This window comes from Loxodonta africana, chromosome 4 (genome assembly GCF_030014295.1).
Source record: "Loxodonta africana isolate mLoxAfr1 chromosome 4, mLoxAfr1.hap2, whole genome shotgun sequence".
Lineage (NCBI taxonomy): Eukaryota > Metazoa > Chordata > Mammalia > Proboscidea > Elephantidae > Loxodonta > Loxodonta africana.
Window position 1 is genome coordinate 152186523 of NC_087345.1, and position 24682 is coordinate 152211204.

General features: G+C 38.0%; 1 protein-coding gene across 1 annotated transcript in view; it reads left to right on the plus strand.

The window, feature by feature from the left end:
• Nucleotides 1-19030, plus strand: part of CDC123 (cell division cycle 123) — a 61682-nt gene extending 42652 nt beyond the window's left edge. The window contains exons 9-13 of the mRNA XM_003410581.4: nucleotides 852-974; nucleotides 2076-2104; nucleotides 12191-12319; nucleotides 16739-16876; nucleotides 17515-19030. Coding sequence (XP_003410629.1) covers nucleotides 852-974; nucleotides 2076-2104; nucleotides 12191-12319; nucleotides 16739-16876; nucleotides 17515-17541 — 446 coding nt within the window. The 3' untranslated portion in view covers nucleotides 17542-19030. The remainder of the gene's footprint in view (nucleotides 1-851; nucleotides 975-2075; nucleotides 2105-12190; nucleotides 12320-16738; nucleotides 16877-17514) is intronic.
• The last annotated feature ends 5652 nt before the right edge of the window (nucleotides 19031-24682 follow it).

Consider the following 24682-nt stretch of genomic DNA (forward strand, 5'->3'; position numbering starts at 1 on the left):
TCTATCAGGTAAAGTTTCTCTTAACTAAGAAAAGTATGATTTGAATAAAATCATATTAACACTACTTATTTCTTGAATATGATGTTGACACTTATTAACCTACCAAAAAGAAATTTGGGATGTTTGAATTTATTATATATTCCTGGAAAAAAAAAATGCAGCCTAAACACAGCTTAGGAAGGGAGTTGTATTGGCATGTGGTTGAGGAATTGAAAGCCTTCTTTCAGAGCAGAGACCTTTCCTAGGACTGGAGCAAATTGAGGGAATTCTTACAATAGTCCCATTGGTGTGTTAGGACTTATATCAGCAAGTCATTCTGAAAAGAAATGTTTATTTTCCCATGGCTTAAAAGGTCAGATGTATGAGGCAGAGTAGCGTATATAAACAAGAAAATTGCCCCTGTGAAATACAGTGAGAACATGGAAGACATATGGTGAGGAACGTTTTAAATTTCCCTCCCAAAAGTGGAAAAGAATACCAATTTGGCAAGACATGTTTGGAAAAATCAAAGAAGCAGTTGACTATGTGTGTCCATTTCAAGTTGCTTCTTTTATTTTTTATATGGTATATTTATGCCTTTGGATTCTTTCCATTGTACTAAATAAAAATAACTCATTTCCAAAAGTAAGAATGCATGGTAATATGGAACTTTAGTAGTCACCCATTCATATGGATCTCTACAACTGCTAAGTTTTATATTGTGTAAAATGGTGAATAATTTATAATGCCATAACCTTCTGATTGGTCTCCTGATCTACTTTAATGGTTCTCTCAAAAACAGGTTAAAATCACATTTTGGTGTTCTTGAAAAGAATATTGTATAATAACAATATAAAATATTTTCTTGTCAGGTATTTCTCAAAGGGACTATACACAATACTATGATCATATTTCTAAACAAAAGGAAGAAATTTGCAGATCCATACAAGCCTTTTTCAAGAAGCACATCCAGTATAAATTCCTAGATGAAGACTGTGAGTATTTATTGACCTAGTGAAATACGTAGTAATGTTACTAAACCTTGTTTAACAGTGGTGAATATTTTAAAACTAGATTGAAACACTGCATTTTAAGCTTTATTATTATTATTATTTGGTATTGTTGATAGTTTGCATGTTAATTTTACTTTAATTAGAGGTTACTTTTAATACGGAGACAATTTTCTCTCTTCTCATTTCAGATGTTTTATTATGTATTTTAAAGGGTGTGTCTATAGCGAGGAGCCCTGGTGGCATATTATGATTAAATTCGCTAGCCAGCTGATCTACCTTTCTAGCTTCTTTATTCGAACGATCAGACAGGACAGGGTACAGGGTAAACATTTGCGATTTGTTTTTAAGAATTGAAAGTACGTTGTATGTATAGGGAGTCTTTATATGTCTTAAAATTATATCCGTTATGATGTACATGGAGCCCTGGTGGCACAGTGGTCAAGAGCTTGGCTGCTAACCAAAAGGCCAGCAGTTTGAGTCCCCCAGCTGCTCCTTGGAAACCCTGTGGGGCAGTTCTGCTCAGTCCCGTAGGGCCGCTGCGAGTCGGAATTCACTTGATGGCAATGGGGATGATGTACATTTTCTCTGCTTGCCAAGCCTGGATTCTAGAGCAGTTTTGATTAAAAAGGATTAATCATGCCATAAGCATAGCTAGATTTTTGCTTTCCTACTGCAAATCTTACTCATTTCATTACCCATCAAATAAATGGCTGATGCTCTGTCGCTAGTGCTTCCTCAGTGGCAGCATCCTTTGTTCCCATACAGCGAATTTATGAACGGGGAACTGGTTGAGATGATGTTAGTGTTTGGTTTGAATTTTTTAATTTAAGGGATTGTGATTGGGAGGTGGAGAAAAGGAAAGCAAATCATGTAAATAAAGCATTGCAGGGTGCCTTTTTATGTTTGTAGTTTTGAGATTTACGAGCATTAAGTCCTCAAAGTCAATTCTTTTCTGCAGTGTTTGATAAACTAATAATAGAATGCATTTTAATTTTTAAAAAGACTTAGACCTTGAAAATATTAGATCATCTGTTAAAATTGTGTTCCTTTATTATTAACTTGGAGTTTTCTTCTCCTTTACAGTTGTATTTGATATATATCGAGACAGTAGGGTAAGTAAAAACCATATTTGGTATGCTTTAAGTAAGCAGAGTACCATTACACGTGTAAAGATCCCACTACTCAAAATATATCCCAAACCAACTAAGGTGCTTGGAATTTTTGTGCAAATATTCTACAGTGGTCAAGAATCTCCACTTAAAATATACCTAATTAAGGAGACATATAGGTCCCTGAGTGGCCTAAACGGTTTGTGCTCCACTACTAATTTAAATGTTGGCGGTTTGAACACATCCAGCAGTGCCAGGGAAGAAAGGCCTGGTGATCTGTTTCTGTAAAGACTACAACCAAGAAAACCTATGGAGCAGTTCTACTCTCTAACACGTGAGGTCACCATGAGTTGAAATTGTTTGTTTTTGGTTTCGAGGAGACATAATATCTTGCACAATTATGTGTCACAGGTTTTAGGATTATTAATTTAACAGATGGCTAAATGGCCACTTTATGTCCTACTTTACACTTTTGTAAGAGGTTTGGGCCTGCTTAAAACAGTTCATTTGCACACTAACATGTGGCCAGGAATTCGTCACTTGATATTTAGATAAACATTTTTTAGTCTACTAAAAGATTCTTAGCATGATTTGAATCCTTTTTATTTTTAGACTGAAGGTGAGGATTAGAATAGTTAAGATTTATTCTTTAAATCTTAAAAGTGACGAAAACTTCTATAATGAAAAAGAAAAAAACCTTATTTAATAAAGAAATCCTACAGAGATTTCACTGTTAATAATGAAATTAATTTTAATTTTATTAATAAAAGAAAACTAATCTTTTCAGAGACACGTGGGCTATTAAATGTTGTCCTGTGATTAGTACTCATTGACTGAGCTGTTAAGAAGGTGGCAGATATATTTTCCAAATATGTTACCTATACACCTACAGAATTTTCTTATTCCCGTGCTCATTTCATCCTCACTGTGGTGACGCATGTGATACTCTTGAATTAGTTTTTAGAGAAAAAGATATGGCCCATATGGTCGAATTCTAGAATAACTGTTAACTGTTTACTAACTCTGGCATTTCAGACGGCATCAAGTACTATATTTTCACCTCTCTCGTCAAGGATGATGATATCTATTAAGAGAAAAAAAGGGGCTATAAATTTAGATTTGGCAAAGAAAAGAGATGTTACTTGGCCAAGTCTCAACTTTGTGGAAACAAACCTTAGTAAAAGAATGGGAAGCCAGTATGATGGAATGGCTAGAAACCTGAACAAGAGCCCAAGGTTCTAGTCCTGGCTTTGCTTCTAAGTGATAGGCATTAGACAAGGCATGTCACTCATGAAGCCAACATTTATTGAGAGCCTGTAAGATGTTGTGCTTCTAACAAGAAGTTTCAAACAAGATAATATTCCAACCCTTGAGGAGCTTACCTTCAAGTGGGGTCTACAGAGATGTCAACATTCCAAGAAATGGCCTGGTGCCAAGCAGGATCAAGTCAGTTAGTGAGTAAACCTAGCCCATTGCCTTGAATATGCAGCTTAGAAGAACACCATTCTCATTTAGTTGGTATCCTACTTAATCAATATAACCCTGTCAGGTATGTATTACTTCCCCCATGTTACAGATACTAAAACTAAGGCAATTGTATTTTATAGTGGCATTTGAAAATTTTAGAATTTGCCAAAGTCTCTCAATATATCCCTGGCTTATGTCAAGGTGTACTATAATTCATTAGGGCTGGGTGGTAGGTACAAAGGTATAAGTTGGTGAGAGTTATATGGATGTCTTTCTTACGTGAAATTGGACATGTGCATGAATAATTACTGCTGTTACCTCACAGAACTGAAATTAGTTATTTATTTATTTTTTTTTAGTGAGAAATATGCTGGTATAAACATTCAGACAATTTTTAAGAAGAGATTTAAGCCGTGATCTCAGACTCACTTGCATTTACTCAGTGGCACTTGTATCAGTTTGTTAGGCACTTTTTTTTTTTTTAACTTAGTGCGCATTAAGTGAAAGCTTACAAATCAAGTGAGTCTTTCATACAAAAACTTAAACACACCTTGCTATGTACTCCCAGTTGCTCTCCCCCTCATGAGAGAGCACATTCCCCCTCTCCACCCTGTATTCCCTGTGTCCGTTCAACCAGCTCCTTGTCCCTTCTGCCTTCTCGTCTCACCTCCAGGCAGGAGTTGCCTACATAGTCTCATGTATCTACTTCAGCCAAGAAGCTCACTCCTCACCACTATCATTTTCTGTCTTATAGTCCAGTCCAATCCCTGTCTGGAGAATTGGCTTCAAGAATGGTTCCAGTCTTGGGCTAACAGAAGATCAGGGGACCATAGCCTCCCAGGTCCCTCTAGTCTCAGTCAGACCATTAAGTCTGGCCTTTTTACGAGAGAGAATTTGAGGTCTGCATCCCACTGTTCTCCTGCTTCATCAAGAATTCTCTGTTATGTTCCCAGTCAGGGCAGTAAGGGTGGTAGCTGGGTACCATCTAGTTCTTCTGGTCTCAGGCTGATGGAGTCTCTGGTTTATGTGGCCCTTTCTGTCTCTTGGGTTCATCTTTACCTTATGTCTTTGGTGTCCTTCATTGTCCTTTGCTTCAGGTGGGTTGAGACCAATTGATGCATCTTAGATGGCTGCTTGCTAACATTTAAGACCCCAGATGCCACTAACCAAAGTGGAATACAGAATGTTTTCTTAATACATTTTATTATGCCAGTTGACCTAGATGTCCCCTGAAGCCATGGCCCCCAGATCCCCATCCCAGCTACTCTGGTCTTAGAAGTGTTCGGTTGTATTCAAGAAACTTCTGTGCTTTTGGTTTAGTCCAGTTGTGCCAGCCTCTCCTGTATTGTGTGGTGTCTTTTCCTTTACCTAATATAGTTCTTGTCTACTGTCTAGTTAGTGAATACCCTTTTCCCTCCCTCCCCACCCTCGTAACCATCAAAGAATATTTTCTTCTGTGTTTTTCTAGAGTTCTTATAGTAGTCGTCTCATACGATATTTGTCCTTTTGCAACTGACTAATTTTACTGAGCATAATGCCTTCCAGATTCCTCCATGTTATGAAATGTTTCACAGATTCATCATTGTTCTTAATCATTACGTAATATTCTGTTGTGTGAATATACCATAATTTATCCATTCATCTGTTGATGGGCACCTTGGTTGCTTCCATGTTTTTGCTGTTGTAAACAGTGCTGCAGTGAACATGGGTGTGCATATATCTGTTCGTGTGAAGGCTCTTACTTCTCTAGGATATGTTCCAAGGAGTGGGATTGCTGGATTGTATGGTAGTTCTATTTCTAGCTTTTTAAGGAAGCGCCAAATCAATTTCCAAAGTGGTTATACCATTTTACATTCCTACCAGTGGTGTATAAGTGTTCCAGTTTCTCCACAACCTCTCCAACATTTATTATTTTGTGTTTTTTGGATTAATGCCAGCCTTGTTGGGGTGAGATGGTATCTCATTGTAGTTTTGATTTACATTTTTCTAATGGCTGATGATCATGAGCATTTCCTCATGTATCTGTGCACTTTCTCGAATATATAGTTTTGTGGCCCTTCCTGTAGGAAACTAACTTTTCTTTTATGGTGGTCTCTTAGATGAAATATAATTGAAGTGTGTTTGAACTTGGCACAATGTTGCTGTTTCCTCTTCCTTATTGTGCCTGGGCAAGGTGACTCAGTGTTAATAGATCTAACCATCTTGTATGTCAAAGTGGTGACGCACTGATTCAGTAGATCTGTGGTGGCTTAGCTTCTTAGTGCTGCTATAACAGAAGTGCTACAAGTGTGTGGCTTCAATGAACAGAAATTTATTTTCTCACAGTTTAAGAGGCTAGACGTTTGAATTCATTTTCTCATAGTTCAAGAGGCTAGACGTTTGAATTCAGGGTGCTGGCCCTAGGGGAAGGCTTTCTCTACCTCTCGGCTCTGGGGGAAGTCTTTGTCTCTTTTTCAGCTTCTGTAAAAAGTTTTTTTTTTTTTTTTTCACTTTAAAAACCATGAAAAAATATATATATTTCCTAACTTTTTGTCTGCTCGATTTATCAATTACTGAGCAAGGTATGTTAAAATCTCCTTCTTCGTAATTCTGTCAGTATTTGTGTTACTTTTGGGTTATGTTCTTAGACACCTGTTAGTTTAGAATGGTTTCATTTTCTCAGTGAATTATGTCAGACACAGACCCAGTGGTAAATGATCCTGTACACATGTCATTTCATATATGTGCAGGTATATCTATAAGATAAATTACCCAGAAGTTAACATTACTGTGTCAAAAGGCAAAACGTATTTTAATTTTGATAGATATTGCATTTATCCTCTCTTGAAGTTAGACCAGATGTAATCCCTCCAGGAGCGTATGACAGTACCTGCATGCTTTCTCCAAGCTTTGCAACAGAGTATACTGTCAAACTTTGGGACTTTTTTTTTTTTGGCTCTGATTGATGAGAAATGATATCTCAGTGTAATTTGTATTTCTATTTTTCTGTTATGAGTGAGGTTAAAGTTCCTCTTTTCATGTATTTAAGAGTCATTTCTGTGAACTTTTGTTTCATGTCCTTTCCATTTTTTTCTGTTGTCTTATTTATTTGCCCCTCAGAATATAGGAGCTCTTTTTTTTTTTTTTTTATATGTTATAAGGTCAGTGGTGGTTCAGTGTAGAATGCTCAACTTCCCCACAGGAGACTCATTCAATTCCTTGCCAGTGCACCTCAGGTGTAGCCTGTCCCTGAAGGCTTGCGTGTTGCATTGATGCTGGACAGGTTTCAGTGACACTTCTAGACTAACACAGACTAGGAAGAAAGGCCTGGTGATCTACTTCCAAAAATCAGTGAATAAAACCTGTTGATCACAGTGGTCCAATACCATTGTGCCTAGCGTCCCCATGAGTTGAGGGCTGACTCAATGGCAGCTAACAACAACAGTTAGGTATTACAGAGGTTAGGCCTTTGTTTATGATTATCTCAGTTTGTTGTTAGTCCTTTATAAGAGATCAAATATATTGATCATTTTTATGGCTTCTGAATTTGAGTCATCATCTTAAAAAAAAGACCTCCCTGTGTTTTTTTCTAGTTCTTTAATGATTTTTTATTTTACATTTAAATCTTTAATCTATTTGGTATTTTTCCTGTTATACAATATAAACCCAGCTTTATCTTTGTATAGATTTGTCTCAACTCCAATGTGTTTATATTGCCCTTTAGATTGATGATGATTATGCCAAACTCTTGAGTCATTAATCCCATTTGTTGTTATTTGCAGACTCTTACTCATTGCTTTTTTTTTATTCATTGTTTCCTTTTGGTTTTGTAAATTAACCAGTTTGTTCTTTTACTGTGAGTTCATCTTTAGTGAGTTTTGTTTTGTAGGAATTCCAAAGATCCAAAGTTTTGAGTTTTTCATTGGCTTTTACCATTTTCCCCAAAATCCAGTCAAAGGAAGGCATGCTTCATTATGTCCTGTTCCAGGAGCTAGAATTTTTTTCTCATTCTCCCTTTACTGAGGTGGCAGCCCTCTGAGGTTCACTTCTCAGCCTAATTCCCTTCCTCAAGGGCAGTCTCTCCTAGTCCTTTGTGTTCGTTAACACCCATGCCCTCAGGTTCGTGGGAGGAAACTCAAGGGTTCCCACAGCCTAAGTTTACTTCTCTCTGTTTATCAGGTTCTTCTTTATTTCTGGCTTCAGGAGATTCTCCTTTCTTTCTTGTAATCTCATTTATACGTTTAAAGGGATCATTTTAACCTGAACTTCATTCTGTTTAGGACCAAAAGAAAAACCAGACCTGTCAATTCCAACTCCTGGCCACCCCATGTGTTAAAGTGCACAATGGCTCCATAGCGTTTTCATGGCTGTCATCTTTCAGAGGCAGTTCATCAGGCATTTTTTCTGAGGCACCTCTGAGGGGTTCAAACTGCTAACCTTTGGGCTAGTAGCCCAGTGCTTGGCCGTTTGCAGGCGGCTTTTAAGGTCACTATAGCCGACTATAATTCTGGAATCCTCATGTATTTACATCGTAGTCAAAATAACCTATTCCTAGAATGGGCCATCATTTTAGGACCTCTGCTGTTGTTTTCCCCTGAAATGGTCTACCCTTCCTTCTAACATCGCATCCTGGGTCATCATGGCTAACCATTACCGTTTAAGATCCAGCTACTTTGGGAAGGTTTTTCTAACCTCATCATGCAAATTTAGTTAGATTCCTTTCCATATATTCCACTGTAGTCTTGTAATGCCCTTTTCTTACCTTTGTTAACATATTGATCACTCTGTATTGTAATTGTTGGATGGTTTGTGTGTGTGTGTGTGTGCGTGTGTGTGCGCGCGCGCATGCTGGTCTGGTACATAGAGACTTGTTTGAGTAGATGGACAGATGGTCAGTTGGTAGAGATAAGCAAGGTTAGTTTGGATGTTCTTAACTGATGGGTTGCCTAGAAACAGAATTTCCCAGGAAGTCCTGTGTCTGTGATATCACATGAAAAATATAGCTATAAAAGCCTGATCTTTATAGTTTTATGCCAGATTACAGCCATTTTCCACCACATGTCTGTCATTTTGTCAAAAGAAGATGGGAGGAATACACAGAGTTACTGTACCAAAAATAATTGGTTGACATTCAGCCATTTCAGGAGGTAGCGTGTGATCAGGAACGGATGGTACTGAAGGAAGAGGACTTCCAGAAATTCCACAAATTCAAGGTGAATTCAGAAAAAGGGAACAAGGGATATCATTGCTGATGTCAGATGGATCATGGCTGAAAGCAGAGAATACCAGAAAGATGTTTACCTGTGTTTTATTGACTATGCAAAGGCATCGACTGTGTAAATCATAACAAATTATGGATAGCACTGTGAAGAACGCAAATTCCAGAACACTTAATTGCACTCACGAGGAACCTGTACATAGACCAAGAGGCAGTTGTTCGAACAGAACAAGAGGGTACGCATGGTTTAAAGTCAGGAAAGGTGCGTGTCAGGGTTGTATCCTTTCACCATACTTCTTCAATCTGTATGCTGAGCAAATAATCCGGGAAGCTGGATTATATGAAGAAAAACACTGCATCAGGATCAGAGGAAGACTCATTAACAACCTGCAATGTGCAGATGACACAGCCTTGTTTGCTGAAATTAAAGAGGACTTGAAGCACTTACTGATGGAGATCAAAGACCACAGCCTTCAGTATGGATTACACCTCAACGTAAAACAAAAATCCTCACAACCAGACCAATAATCAACATGATGATAAACGGAGAGAAGATTGAAGTTGTGAAGAATTTCCTTTTACTTGTATCCACAATCAACACCCATGGAAGGAAGTCAAAAAATTAAATGATGAATTGCATTGGGCAAATCTGCTGCAAAAGATCTCTTTCAGGTGTTCAAAAGCAAAGATGTAGCTTTAAGGACTAACGAGCGTCTGACCCAAGCCATGGTGTTTTCAGTTGCCTCTTATGCTTGTGAAAGCTAGATAATGAATAAGGAAAACTGAAGAAGAATTGATGCCTTTGAATTATGGTGTTGGCAAAGAATATTGAATATACCATGGACTGCCAGAAGAATGAATAAATCTGCCTTGAAGGAAGTACAGCCAGAATGCTCTTAGAAGCAAGGATGGCTAGACATTGTCTCAAATACTTTGGACATGTTATCAGAAGGAATCAGTCCCTGGAGAAGGACATCATGCTTGATAAAGTAGAGTATCAGCGAAAAAGAGGAGGACCTTCAACGAGATGGATCGACACAGTGGTTGCAACAATGGGATCAAGCATAACAACTATTGTGAAGATAGCATGCAGGACCAGGAGTGTTTTGTTTTGTTGTACCTAGGGTTGCTATGAGTCGGAACCAACTGGGCAGCACCTGAGCACAACAACAGCTAGTTTGTTTTTGTTTGAACTGGAGGATAGCTTCTAAACTACAGAATAAACTCTGCCAGCTGTTATAAGTCCTAACTGGTGATTTGTTTTCTTTTTTTTGGTAGTGTGCCACATTTTTAGTTTGTAGAACTCAATATTCCTATAATAACAGGTGGGATCTTTTTTTTTTTTTTTTTTTAATAGTGGAATGGTTTTACTGGTTATAGAAAATCAAGTAAAAAGGGTTTGGTGGTTAGAAAATAATCCATTTTGTTAAAATAACATACAGTATATCAAAGATAGCTTTGTAATAGCCCAGAAAACAAAGCTGACATCTTACCAAGAAGTTGATTAAGGGCCGATATTATTTCACATAATCAAAGAATGTAGAAGTGAATACTGAATTGATGTGAGGAAACAAGTGGCAAGAGATATTTGTAGGATTTCTCCTGGGGATTGTATCAAATAAGAATCCTATCCAAATGGTGTTTGGCTGAAAATTCCTTTAATGCTTCTTTGCCACTTATTAGAGGCTTCTGATGCTTGAAACAAATCCTAGTAAGAGTTTTTCATCTTAAAATCTTACTTCAACTCAGGTGAGAAACAGTGCTAGATACTAGTAATGCTGCCCAGCTCCTTAGGCATATGTAATTTTTACACTCACGTATCTGATCAGGACCTGTTTGGTATACATTTATAGCAAAAAATGAATTAATTGTAAACAACAGAATATTACACCTATATGAATGGGTCAGTGATAAAAATCAGCAGAGTAAAGATAAAAATATCAAACATTTAACTACTAAATGTTACATATATCTCTGTGATCAAATGTGTTGGTTTACTTCTTGGCATGATTTCCCAGAGTCCCGAGCTCTGTTACGTCGGTGCTATGCCAGTTTATATTGAGATGCACCTGACTCCAACTGTGACCAGTCTGACTTGAGGCTAGAATATAACAGATTGCCCACCACTACTGTCAGAATAAAAAAGGGTAGAGATTTCTTTAAGAGGTTTTTATATATACTTTAAATATCTGCTTCATATGCAGATATTTAAAGTATATATATAATGTAATATAAATATTACATTAAAATTCAAAATAAAACTGAGCATTTCCATAGTTTTTTTAGTATGTTAAAAGAAAGTGTTTTTTTATTTTTATTGTGCTTTAAGTGAAAGTATACAAATCAAGTCAATCTGTCATATAAAAACTTCTATACATCTTGCTACTTACTCCCAATTATTCTCCCTCTAAGAAACCCAATCCCTCCCTCCACTCTCTCTTTTCATGTCTATCTTGCCAGCTTCAGCTGCCTCTACCTTCTCATCTTTTCTCCAGACAGGAGATGCCAACACAGTCTCAAGTGTCCACCTGATCCAAGTAGCTCACTCCACCAGCATCCCTGTCCAACCCATTGTCCAGTTCAATCCATGTCTGACAAGTTGGCTTCGGGAATGGTTTCTGTCTTGGGCCAACAGAAGGTCTGGGGCCCATGACCACTGGAGTCCTTGTAGTCTCAGTCAGACCACTAAGTCTGGTCAAAAAAAAAAAAAAATGTTCTTCATAGCAGCCTTTCAGGAGTAAGAAGTGGTGCTGAACACTTCTAGCCATCTTCCCTTCATCTGCCTGCTTCCTTGTGAAAGTATGTTGAAGGTGCTCTTGAACTCAGTCATACTACTTATTTTTGTGCTGTTGTTATACCCCTTGCCATTGAGTTTATTCTGACTCATAGCAACGCTATAGGACAGAGTAGAACTGCCCCATGGGGTTTCCAAGGCTGTAGTCTTTATGGAAGCAGACTGCTACATCTGTCTCCCGCGGAGCAGCTTGGTGGGTTCGAACCGCCGACGTATCGTTTAGCAGCTGAGCCTTTAACCACTGCACCACCAGGGCTCCTTTCAGTCATACTACTTCTACTTTGGGTGAAACTTTTTGTGAGTTTTTCATTTTTCTCACTTGGATTTTTTACTTAAAATTTTAATGTGACTAGAGGAGGGAGTTAGAATATATCTCTTCTTCAGGGCTTTTCCTTCCCAGATCCTCCTTTTCTGCCTTCATAGGTGACCTTCACTTTAGATGTGTGGCTACTTTATCTAGACAGGTGGCCTTTCCTCAGATAGGGCCTGGAGGAAACATCTTTTGAAATAAGTTATAAGATTGTCTTTTGGGGCAAATAATATAAAGAGTATCTTTCTGATAAGAACAATTATAGACTTTAAGTATTTGTTTCTAATTTATGCTTAATAACTTTTTTTCTCTATACTACAGGGTAAGGTGTGGCTAATTGATTTTAATCCATTTGGTGAAGTAACAGATTCACTGCTGTTTACTTGGGAAGAACTGATATCTGGAAAAAACTTGAAAGCTGATCTTAATGAAGGAGATGCTCTGGAGCAGGTGGGACATTAAAAAAGATAGAAAGGAAATAAATTCATTAAATAATTGCTTGCTTGTTCTTTAGGCACTTGGATATGCAGTGACTTGTACCCTTGGGAAGTGCATAGTATAACACAGATTTACTAATAGTTACTTGCTCATGGAGGTGATCAAAAAAGGATATACATTGTGATTCATTCAGCTAGCCCTGTATAAAAAAAAATAATGATCATCTGATACATTTTTCTAGTTAATTTTTTCATGGCTTTTTCTGTCATGCCCACCTGGAAGAAGTCTCAGCCCTGCATCAAGCCATACGTCTGTGTATTCTGATTCCCTCCCAAGGCTGCTGAACACTGATAGGGTAAATTGCCCAGGTGCTCAGATTGCTTGATGTCTCTTCACATTTGTGGCCTCCATTTTCAAGTGGGCCCTTAATGCAGTGTTTTCCTAGTCAGCACTGTCTTTCATTATCATAGCGTATTCCACTTTCTCCACCCTCCTCAAATCTGCTATCCTGTTATTTCTTTCTGTCCTCTTAGCAGATGATTTCACTTCCTTCTTCTTAAGGAAAAAATAATCTGTCGATGAGAATTCATTCGATTTAATTGTCATCAAACCTACAAACTTACCCGCATCCTTTGTCCTAAATCTCATCTCTCTACCTGCTCAACATACCATTTCCTTTCATCTCTCCAGGTACCTTGTGTTACTATTTATTTTCTTTCTTATTTTTTCTTTTTCTTTTTTAATGGTACTTTAGATGAAGGTTTACAGAGCAAACTAGTTTCTCATTGAACAATTAATACACATACTGTTTTGTAACATTAATTGCCCATCCCACGACATGTCAACACTCTCCCCATCTTGACCTTGGGTTTCCCGTTATCAGCTTTCCTGTCTCCTCCTGCCTTCTTGTCCTTGCTGCTGAGTTGGTGTGCCCATTTAGTCTCGTTTTGTTTTATAGGCCTATCTAATCTTTGGCTGAAGGGTGAGCCTCATGAGTGACTTCATTACTGAGGTATAAGGGTGTCCAGGGGCCATACTCTTCAGAGTTTCTCCAGTCTCTGTCAGACCCATAAGTCTGGTCTTTTTCTGTGTGTGTGTGTGCGTGTGTGTGTGAGTGTGAATTTTGTTCTACATATTTATCCAGCTCTGTCTGTGGTCCGTTAGTCCTTTGGACTAATCTTTCCCACGTGTCTTTGGTTTACTTCATTCTGCCTTGTTCCAGACCGGGTCAGACCAATGGAGTATCTTAGATGGCTGTTCACGCTTTCCTATTTTTTTATGTCTCTTCCTTTCTACCAACTCCTGTCCATCAGTATTTGACCATGTTAATATTCAGATAGCTTCCATCTTAAAAAACAAACAAATTCCTTAACCCGGTACCTTTTGCTACTCCCCTTTCTCCCTCCTCACAGCCAAACTTTCTTTAAACAACAACTTTGTATTGCTTTTTTTCTGGCTATGAAAGTCATACACTTTCATTTTAAAAGAAAATTATAAGATCACCCATAATCTCACCCCTTTGAGAACGACCGTCTATATTTTAGTATAAAAAAAAAACCAAATCCGTTGCCATCGAGTCGATCCTGACTCAGCTACCCTGTAGGACAGAGTAGAACCGCCCTATCAGATTTCCAAGGAGCGCCTGCTGGATTCAAACTACCAACTTTTTGGTTGGCAGCCATAGCTCTTAACCACTATGCCACCAGGATTTCCATATTTTAGTATATAGCATACATATAACACCTTCTCCTCACTTATTGACTGTCTCATTATCTGACATTTCGCATTTATGACAGTAGTAAAAAATTACTATTTTGCACATTAACAACATAATATCAGACAGTAACGAATGCTGAGGTGCAAGGTGAGAGTAATACTGGCTTTGATGGTTAAGGTTATGTGTCACCTTGGCTGGGCCATGATTCTCAGTGGTTTGGCCAGTATATAGTGATGTAATTTGGCAGTTACGTAATGATGTAACTTGGCAGTTATGTAATGTGGTCATCCTCAATTTTGTTATCTGATGTGGTCTTCGTCCATTTTCACATAACACTGATTTTGCATAACAACCCAGTCTTTGGAACCTAACCATGTGGATAAGTGAGGAGAGAGGGTGTACACATACATATGAACCTTCTTAAATGAATGAGATTATATGCAGTGTATGTGTATCCTGAGTTTTTCACTTAGCATTATATTGTGAGCATTTTATATCTTTCAAAAAATAGTTTTATTTTCACATGGTCATTTTAAAAAATAGAATTATAAAAAGGCAGGACTTGAAATCCTACCATCTAGAAATAGCCATCCTTAACACGTCAGGTAATATTTTTCCAGGCATTTCTTTGTATGCATAGACACACATCTTTTATGTAAGTGGAATCATGCTAGTTTTAGTCAGTGCTTTTTTTTTTAACCGTTGAGTACTTTATATCGCCACAGGCAACTTCCTTAAATGGTCATCTGTTCTTATTGCCTGTTGGTTCTCACCCTCTCATCTATGTACCGTTCAGCCCTCTGGCAGTTAGCTTCTGCCCCTACCACTCCACAGAAACTGCTGTTAGTTGGGTCACCTACGACTTGTCACAAATTTCAGTCAACAATGCACAGTCCTCATCTTATAACCACTTACCAACATTTGAAAATGTTACCCTCCTTTTTATTCTTGTCATGCTTCTCCCTTGGTTTCTGTGGCACATGTTCTTCTCCTGGTTTTCTTTCTGCATCTCTGCCTTCATTTTGAGCATCTTTTCTTTTGCCCATGTCTGAAATATTTTTATCATTCCTGTGTCCTGGGCGCTCTTTTGTCCTGTTTCTCTAAATCTGAGCTAGATCTCTACTTACCCTACATGACACTTGCCACACAGAATTCTACTGGCATGTTGACTTGCCTATCCCTTGCATAAGATTGTAAGTTTACGAGAGCAGGGATAGTGTGTCTCTTGTTCTCTGTGTATCTGCAGAGCTTAGCACAACGCCAGACACAGTATTTGTTGAATTAATGAATGAAGGGATTTTATCCCTGCTGGCATCTTACAGTTGTGGGCCATTAAATCTGAGAGACCAAGGAGGAGAATGTAATTATATCAACACTGTTGTTATTTTTAAATATGGGGGACACAATTATTGGATAGAAACAGTTTGTACAAGATTAACTCTATGATCCAAATTTGTTATTCTCTTTTCTTCGTATAAACAAAATTATAGTGGAGGCTGAGGGATGACAAAAGAAACAGAAACTGGCTCCTGCCTCCTTCCCCGTGCTTATTCCACTGCACAGAGAACTGGCCTTTTCTCCACGCCTTGATGCTGCAGAGCCCTGCCTTGCCTTAAGATCTCTGCACTAGTCGGGTCCACTGCCATCAAAGCTATGTCCTGCTCCCTGATCCTTGCAAGACTGATTTCATCATACCATTCAGGTCTCAGTCCAGATGTCATCTTGACGAGGTTATACCTGGCCACCCCCTCAAGTAGCCTGCATAATTGCCCTCTTATTATATCACCCTGCTTCTTTGTTTTCATAATATTTTGTACTACCTGAAAATCATCCTGTTAATCTGTTTGTTTGCTTTTTTTGTTGTCTGTCTACCAGCGTTTTTTACCAATTTATCTCCAGTACCTAGAACAAGGCCCAGCACAAAGTAGATGTTTAAGAAATATTTGCCAGATGTTTGGCCTGTCTGTCATAAGATGTGGCCTGCTTTCTAGGGCTCCAAGGTCACCACTGTTCCTCACCTAGATATCTCCCATCCATGAAGTCCAAACCCAAGCAGGCTCTTCTGTCTCTGCTTGTTAATGGGCTTAGCAAATATTACATTCAGCTATACAAAATCTTTTTTGGCCCTTGGCAACATGTCAGTATTATATGCAAGACTCTGCAGATACGTTAAAGAATGTGAAAATTCTCTAGATATGATACTTGAATTTACATAGACGATGAGACAGATATACAAATAAGTAAGTTAAATGACCAAAAAAAGGTACAAAAAAAAAAAAAGTGTCGTGAAATTCAAAGCAGTCATTTGCCCTCACTATTAACTTTATCCTCCAACGCAGTACTTCCTAATCAGGCACCCAAACGATAGTATATACAAAGCGCTCTGGCCTATGTGAGACTGCTTGAGGCCAAGATGGCTGGCCTCAGGCCTCTGGCCTCCCCAGGTCTAAAGTAATCCATAGCCCATTTGCGACACACGTGGCCGTACACTGGTGGCATTTAAGGATTGGTAAGTTCCGCTCTTGGTGTAATCGGATCCTAGCTCTCTAGGAGGATACTGTTTTCAGATTCCTTCTATTTATTTTCTAGTGAATATGTAGAATTATTTTAAAATCTTGAAATTGTTTTGCTAGGATCTTTTTTAGTTTGGAGGATAGACTCCCCCCCAAAAAAAATTGCTCTCAGTAATTACTTCTTTTTTGTTCCTTTTAAAGGATTCTCCAGCTTTTCGTTGTACAAACAGTGAAGTTACAGTACAACCCAGTCCTTACCTGAGCTATCGACTGCCCAAGGATTTTGTAGACCTCTCTACTGGTGAAGATGCTTATAAACTCATAGATTTTCTTAAAGTGGTAAGATATATATGTGTGTGTGTGTGTGTGCGTCTATGTATTTATGTAGCTTTTTTTTTTTAAGTGTATTGGTCATATTTGTTTTGAAATTGGCTTTTTAATATTTTGTTCTAGTCCTGTACTACCTAGACTTTAATTTTATGATTATGAATTAAAGGAACAGAATTGAGTTAAATCATTTTGTAATGAAATATATAATAGCATTTCTCTTTGAGCCGAAGGAATAATTTATTGATTAGAATGGCTAGAAAATGTTTTTATGTTGTATGTACTATTTGAATAATTTCATACTACTTCTCATTTTTAAGAAAATATGTACACTATTTTAGGGCTAAGAGAAGATCAAATCTCTGCTGTGGTTTCTCAGGGGGTAGTGTGAATATTTTTATTTGTGTGTGTGTGTCTGTGGGAGTGTATGTATGTATGGAAGAACATATTCAAATACCTGAGGACAACTTGCCCGGGAGCCAAAATCATAAACTAGTGGGTTAATGCATGTTTTTCCATGATAATTTTCAACCACATCTTTTTCCAAGACCTCTAGAAAATTATTCTTGTGGCAGAGAAAACAATCTTGGCTGAGCAAATATCCCACTTATAAAGTGCTATTTTAATGTATTCTTGCTTTCTTTTGACAGAAAAGAAATCAGCAAGAGGATGAGTGATTAGCATTCAAGACCAAGTTAAAGAGGAAGCCGTCCCCTACACCAGGAGACTGTTCATAGGCCACAACTTCCTATCAATCCTAATCTGATGGGGGTGGGAGCGGGCAGTGTGGAAATCAATAGCTTTTTATATTCATGTATATTAATTTGGGATAAAAATGGAGGGACTTTGCTACTTGTAAAAACTAACAATAAATAGATCGTAAACACAGGAAACCATGCTGTTCTGATGATAAAGTATTTTTTATGAAACACTTGCTATTTTGGCGCGGCCTATTTATCTAGGTTTCTTGTGCTGGTATTTTTGTACCTATCAAGTAGATGGGCAGATTTATATTTGTTATACAGAAATGGATTCTCTATTAATTGCTTCTCCACTAAAAAAAAAATAGAACCGTATTTACTATAGAAAATATTTTTTCTACTTTGAGGTTTTTCTTATAATTTTCCTATCAGGTTAGCTTCAGTTTCGGCATAGCTGAAAGAATGTAGACTTCTCAGACTGTCAGATAATCATGAAAATTTATGTGTATCATAACCACCTTACTGTATATTAGTAAAACTGTCATAGATTTGGAGCCCTGGTGGTGCAGTGGTTAAGAACTCAGCTGCTAACCAAAAGGTCTGCAGTTTGAGTTCGAATCCACGAGCTGCTCCTTAGAAAGCCTATGGGGTAGTTCTACTCTGTCTATAGGGTTGCTGGGAGTCAGAATTGACTCAGTGGCAATAGGTTTGGTTTGGTTTGGTTTATCACAGATTTAATTACAATTTGGCCTTTAAAAAAAATTGGAATTTTTGAGGGTAGACTCCCTTTTTTCAACCACCATTTTAGTCGCCATTCTCTAGTGCTCTAAATGATGATGATGATGATATCTAGTTTACTAAACACTTGCTGTGTGCCAGGTACCTGCTGTGTTTTTTGTGTATTATTTTATATCAACCACAGTTTGAAGGAAATACACAATTTCCCAGGGTAATGTGGTATCAAAGAATATTTTACTAGTGGGAGTTATGTTTCTTATCACGTGATGACACATCCGGGTGCTGCCCATAGGAAGATGTAGAGAGCAGTGAGGCAGAGTTTCCTCTTTCTTTGCAGTGAAGGCAGGTTATGTGTAATAGTGGAGATAGTCCTTTTTGGTTATCTCGAACTCTTTGACTTTGTGTGTGGTTTCACAGCTACAACCACTGATACAAGTATTTTGAATACAAAAATACAAAGTTAAGGTTGTGATCTTTGTATTCCGTGTATCAAATGCCATTTCTGAGGCCACTTATTTGAGTGAGGGTACAGGCTCACTCAAAAAAAAAAAAAAAAGCTCATGCCGTAGAAAAAAATGCTTTTTGTTTTTTAAGCTGCTCATAGGTGTCTGTTCATCTATGATGGAGGGATTTAGTATTGTGAGTTGATTTAAGATTAGAACTGAAAGTTGGCTTCTCCAAAATTACGCAAGTGGAAAAAAAAAAAAAGTAAATGTGTTTGGTACCAGCTGAAAAAATGTAGACTATATTAGAATAAAAACAACTCAAGCAAAATGTAGCAAATTTTTCATAAACAGTACAACTCTTGGAATAAAATGCGTTAATTTTCCTGAGGAAATTCTCAAGTTTAACTCTCACTTCACTTTTAAAAACATGATTTTTGTACATTGTTTCCCTAGTATATTCAATTTTAATTGATTATCCTGATGTTAATATTAAATATAGACTAATATGAAGGAAATATCCTCCTTCATTCAGATATCATTTATGCTGCCCGAAGGTTAGTTTTGAATGATCTTTATATTTTATTGGCAGTATCTGTTCTTTCTTTGAGGTCCTTAAGATTTGTGCTTAAATTTAGAAAATTAATACATATGTGATGCCTTAGCCTGTTCCAGTATCCTTGCATTTGAAGAGAAGACATTACAGCTGCTGATTTTGATAGGTTGAGATAACATGTTTTCTTTGTCCAGCAAGCAGTGGCGTGTAGCAGGGGCCCCCAGTACAGCAGACTTTGCCAAAAGTTGTTAAAAAAAAAAAAATTTTTTTTTTCATTTAGATTTGCATTTTCCCAGTTTATGAATTTTATCTACCTCACCCATTTCTCTTTTTGGTGATTAAGGATTGTGTCTATTAAAAAAGCAAAAAAAAACTTTATGTGACAGATACTTTTGGCTTGAGTTTGTTTTCTTACCTATAAAATGGCAGAATAATAATCATAAGTTGATTGTGTCCATTAAATGAGAGATAAGCCCCCAACAAATGGTAGCTATTATTATCATCATTCTTTTTTTTGCAGACCATGGTGTATTAAGGGCAAGTTCTTTTTAACAGAATCAAGAAAATTTTGAGTAGGAAGGGACATCTGAAGTCACTCAGCCCAGTTTCTCTTCTCTTCCTCCCTCCCTCCCTCGCTCTCTGCCTTCTCTCCATCTCCTCCCCTCTTCCGGCTTGTCCACTTCCCTCTCAAGTCTTCCCTCCCCTCCTTCCTCTACTTTTCTTCTTCTTTTCTTTCTTCAGATGAGAAAACTGCTGTCCAGAGTAGTTAAAACTTGTAGAAAATCTTAATGGTAGCAGAATCAGAACAAAAAAAGAATTTTCTGATCTAATGGTTTTTTTTCTAAGGGTTTCTACCTTGATACTTTTTATAGGTAAGTTTTAGACAAGACAAAATGTTATTTTAATAATAAAATGTTGAAGAAAAAATTTTAAATAAAAGCAAGTACAAATTTATTTGACACATTTGTGTGTAGGAAACCCTGGTGGCGTAGTGGTTAAGTGCTACGGCTGCTAACCAAAAGGTTAGCAGTTTGAATCCGCCAGGTGCTCCTTGGAAACTCTATGGGGCGGTTCTACTCTGCCCTATAGGGTCATTGTGAGTCAGAATCGACTCGACAGCAGCAGGTTTGGTTTTTTTCTTTTCTTTTTAATTTTAGATTAAATAGAGAAGTATTAAATAATAGAGGAATTAAATGAAGAAAGAGCTGTCTTTGAAAGATCAATGCAATTTCATGTTCATATTAACCAGGCTGACCCTGAGAGATGACAGCCATTTTAAGATATTTTAAAGGCAGACTTCCCAGTTTAACTAAATGTGATCATTTATTCAAGTGTTGTCTTGGTTCATAGAAAACAGTTTCAGTAACTATGCCAAAAAAAAAAAGGAATAAATAATGATAAACTCGCCAGTCATACACAACACAGGTATATTAAGTATACACATTAAGAAAAGGCCTGAAGAATAGAAATACAAGACATACTAGCAAAAAAGTAGTTGAAATAACTAAAAGCTGTATGTTATGGGACTTCAGCAGTGAGTCTGTCAGTTAATAACCTGACGAGATAATGGATTCAAATATATTCCCTTTTTTTAACCAAAGAAAACCAAAATAAAATACTCCTAAATAAATATAGACTGTTTGAAAAGCTAATAGAAATGGGTCCTTAAGGTATGTATACGGTTGCACTCACTCATTCATTTCACAAATGTTTACTGGGCCCAGGGCTGTGTTGAGTGCTGTGCATATTTCCTGCATGTTACTGTCTTCATGGACCTAACAATATAATAGACAATGAGAACTAAGTAAATGAATAGAAATTATGATGAAACTGTGAAGGAACAAAACAGGGTAAAGAATAAGCAATGGGGTATGGACACAGATATCAACTTTGAGAGATGGAACTTCTGAGGAGGGAATAGTTAACCTGAGATCTGAGGATGAGAAGAAACCACCTATATGTTAAGAGGGGGACACATTCCCCACAGAGAAGAGCATGCATAAGATGGTCCTAAGGAGCCCTCATGGTGCAGTGGTTAAGTGCTTGGCTGCTGACTGAAGGATCAGTGGTTCGAATCCACCAGCTGCTCCACAGAAGAAAAGACCTGGCAATCTGCTCCCTTAAAGATTACAGCTTAGGAATCCCTATGGGGCAGTTCTACTCTATTACGTAGGGTCACTACGAGATAGAATCAACTCGATGGCACACAACAATAGCAAGGCGAGGAAGGCCTTGAGTGGAGTTGGAGCAGCTCAAACAGGACCATTGTGGGGAGGGGAGAGATGGGCAGGACCCAGATCATGCACAGCCTTTTTGCCCAAGGTTAGATGTTGGGATTTCATTCTAAGGTGAGGTGAAAAGCCACTGGGAGGGTTTAAGCAAAGGAGAAATGTAAACTGATTTATCTTTTTAAAGTGTTTTTCTGATTTCTATGTGGAAAACCCCCCACACATCTGTCAGTTTCTCGTACCATGGGGGCTTGTGTGTTGCTGTGATGCTGGAAGCTATGCCACTGGTATTCAAATACCACCAGCAGGGTCACCCGTGGTGGACAGGTTTCAGCTGAGCTTCCAGACTAAGACACTAGGAAGAAGGATCTAGCGGTCTACTTCTGAAAAAAATTAGCCAGTGAAAACCTTATGAATAGCAGCGGAACACCGTCTGATACAGTGTCAGAAGATGAGCCTCTCAGGTTGGAAGGCACTCAAAAGACAACAGGGGAAGAGCTGCTTTCTCAAAGCAGAGTCAACCTTAATGACATGGATGAAGTAAAACTCTGGGAACTTCAATTTGCTGATGTGGCATGACTCAAAATGAGAAGAAACAGCTGTAAACATCCATTAATGAATGTGGAATGTATGAAGTATGAATCTAGGAAAATTGGAAATTGTCAAAAATGAAATGGAGTCCATAAACATTGATATCCCAGGCATTAGTGAGCTGAAATGGACTGGTATTGGCCATTTTGAATCAGATAATCATATGGTCTACTATGCCGGGAATGACAAACTAAAGAGGGATGGAGTTGCATTCCTTGTCAAAAAGAACATTTCAAGATCTAGCTTGAAATAGATATTATTCTGTTAGTGACAGAATAATATCCATATGCCTATACAGAAGACCAGTTAATGTGACTACTAGTTCAAATTTACGCACCAACCATTAAGGCCAAAGATGAAGAAATGGAAGATTTTAATCAACTTCTGCAGTCTGAAATTGATTGAACATGCAATCAGGATGCGTTGATAATTATTGGTGATTGGAATGGGAAAGTTAGAAACGAAGAAGGGTCAATAGTTGGAAAATATGACCTTGGTGACAGAAATGATGCTGGAGATTGCATGATAGAATTTTGCAAGATCAATGATTTCTTCATTGCAAATAACCTTTTTTCTACAACATAAACCATGACTATATACATGTACCTCACTGGATGGAATATAACCAAAAAAACCAAAAGCAGTGCTGTCTAGTCAATTGCGGCTCATAGCAACCCCATAGAACAGGGTAGAACTGCCCCATAGAGTTTCCAAGGAGCACCTGGCAGATTTGAACTGCAGACCCTTTGGTTAGCAGCTGTAGTGCTTAACCACTACGCCACCAGGATTTCCTAGGATGGAATATACAGGAATCAAATCTACTACATCTGTAGAAAGAAACCCAGTGCCGTCGAGTCGATTCCAACTCATTGGAGAGAGACAATGGAAGAGCTCAATATGATTAGTCAGAACAAGGCCTGGGGCCGTATTCATCAATTGCTTATATGCGAATTAAGTTGAACTCGTTGTTGAGTCAATTCTGAGTGATAGTGACCCTATAGGACAGAGTAGAACTGCCCCATAGGGTTTCCAAGGAGCACCTGGTGCATTCAAACTGCTGACCTTTTGGTTAGCAGCCATAGCTCTTAAGCACTATGCCACCAGGGCTTTATGGAAGAAAGCAAGAGGTCATTAAAAAGACAGGAAAGAAAGAAAAGACTAATTGGATGTCAGAAGAGACCCTGAAACTTGCTCTTGAACTTCAAGTAGCTAAAGTGAATGGAAGAAATGAAGTAAAAGAGCTAAATAAAAGACTTTAAAGGCTGGCTTGAGAAGACAAAGTAAAGTATTATAATGACATGGGCAAAGTCCTGGAGTTAGAAAACCAAAAGGAAAGAACATGATTGGCATTTCTCAAGCTGAAAGTACTGAAGAAAAAAAATTAAGCCTCAAGTTGCAATAGTGAAGAATTCTATGGACAAAATATTGAATGATGTAGGAAGTATCAAAAGAAGATGGAAGGAATACACAGAGTCTCTATACCAAAAAGAATTGGTCAACATTCAATCATTTCAGGAGGTAGCATATGATCAAGAACTGATAGTACTGAAGGAAAAAGTCCAAGCTGCACTAAAGACACCGGTGAAAAACAGGGCTCCAGGAATTGATGGAATACCATCGAGATGTTTCAACAAACAGATGCAGCTCAGGAAGTGGTCATTTGTCTATGCCAAGAAATTTGGAAGACAGCAACCTGGCCAACCAACTGGAAGAGATCCATATTTATGCCTATTCCAAAGAAAGGTGATCCAACAAAATGTGGAAATTATTGCACAATATCATTAATATCACACACAAATAAAATTTTGCTGAAGATCATTCAAAAGTGGTTGCAGCATTACATCAACAGGGAACTGCCAGAAATTCAAGCCAGATTCAGAATAGGATGTGGAATGAGGGGTATCATTGCTGATGTCACATGGATCCTGGCTGAAAAATGTTTACCTGTGTTTTTGTTGACTATGCAAAGGCATGGAAACCCTGGTGGCGTAGTGGTTAAGTGCTACAGCTGTTAACCAAAGGGTTGGCAGTTTGAATCCACCAGGCGCTCCTTGGAAACTCTATGGGGCAGTTCTACTCTGTCCTATAGGGTCACTATGAGTCAGAATCGACTTGACGACACTGGGTTTTATGCAAAGGCATTTGACTGCGCGGATCATTACAAATTATGGATAACATTGTGAAGAATGGGAATTTCACAACACTTAAGAGTGCTTATGAGGAACCTGTACATAGATCAAGAGGCAGTCATTCAAACAGAACAAGGAGATACTGTGTGGTTTAAAGTCAGGAAAGGTGTGTATCAGGGTTGTATCCTTTCACCGTACTTATTCACTGTGCATGCTGAGCAAATAATCTGAGAAGATGGACTGTTTAAGAGGAACATAGCATCAGGATTGGAGGAAGACTCATTAACAACCTGCGTTATGCAGATGACACAACCTTGTTTGCTGAAAGTGAAGAGGACTTGAAGCATTTACTGATAAAGATCAGAGACCACAGCGTTCAATATGGATTACACCTCAACATAAAGAAAACAAAAACCCTCACAAATGCATCAA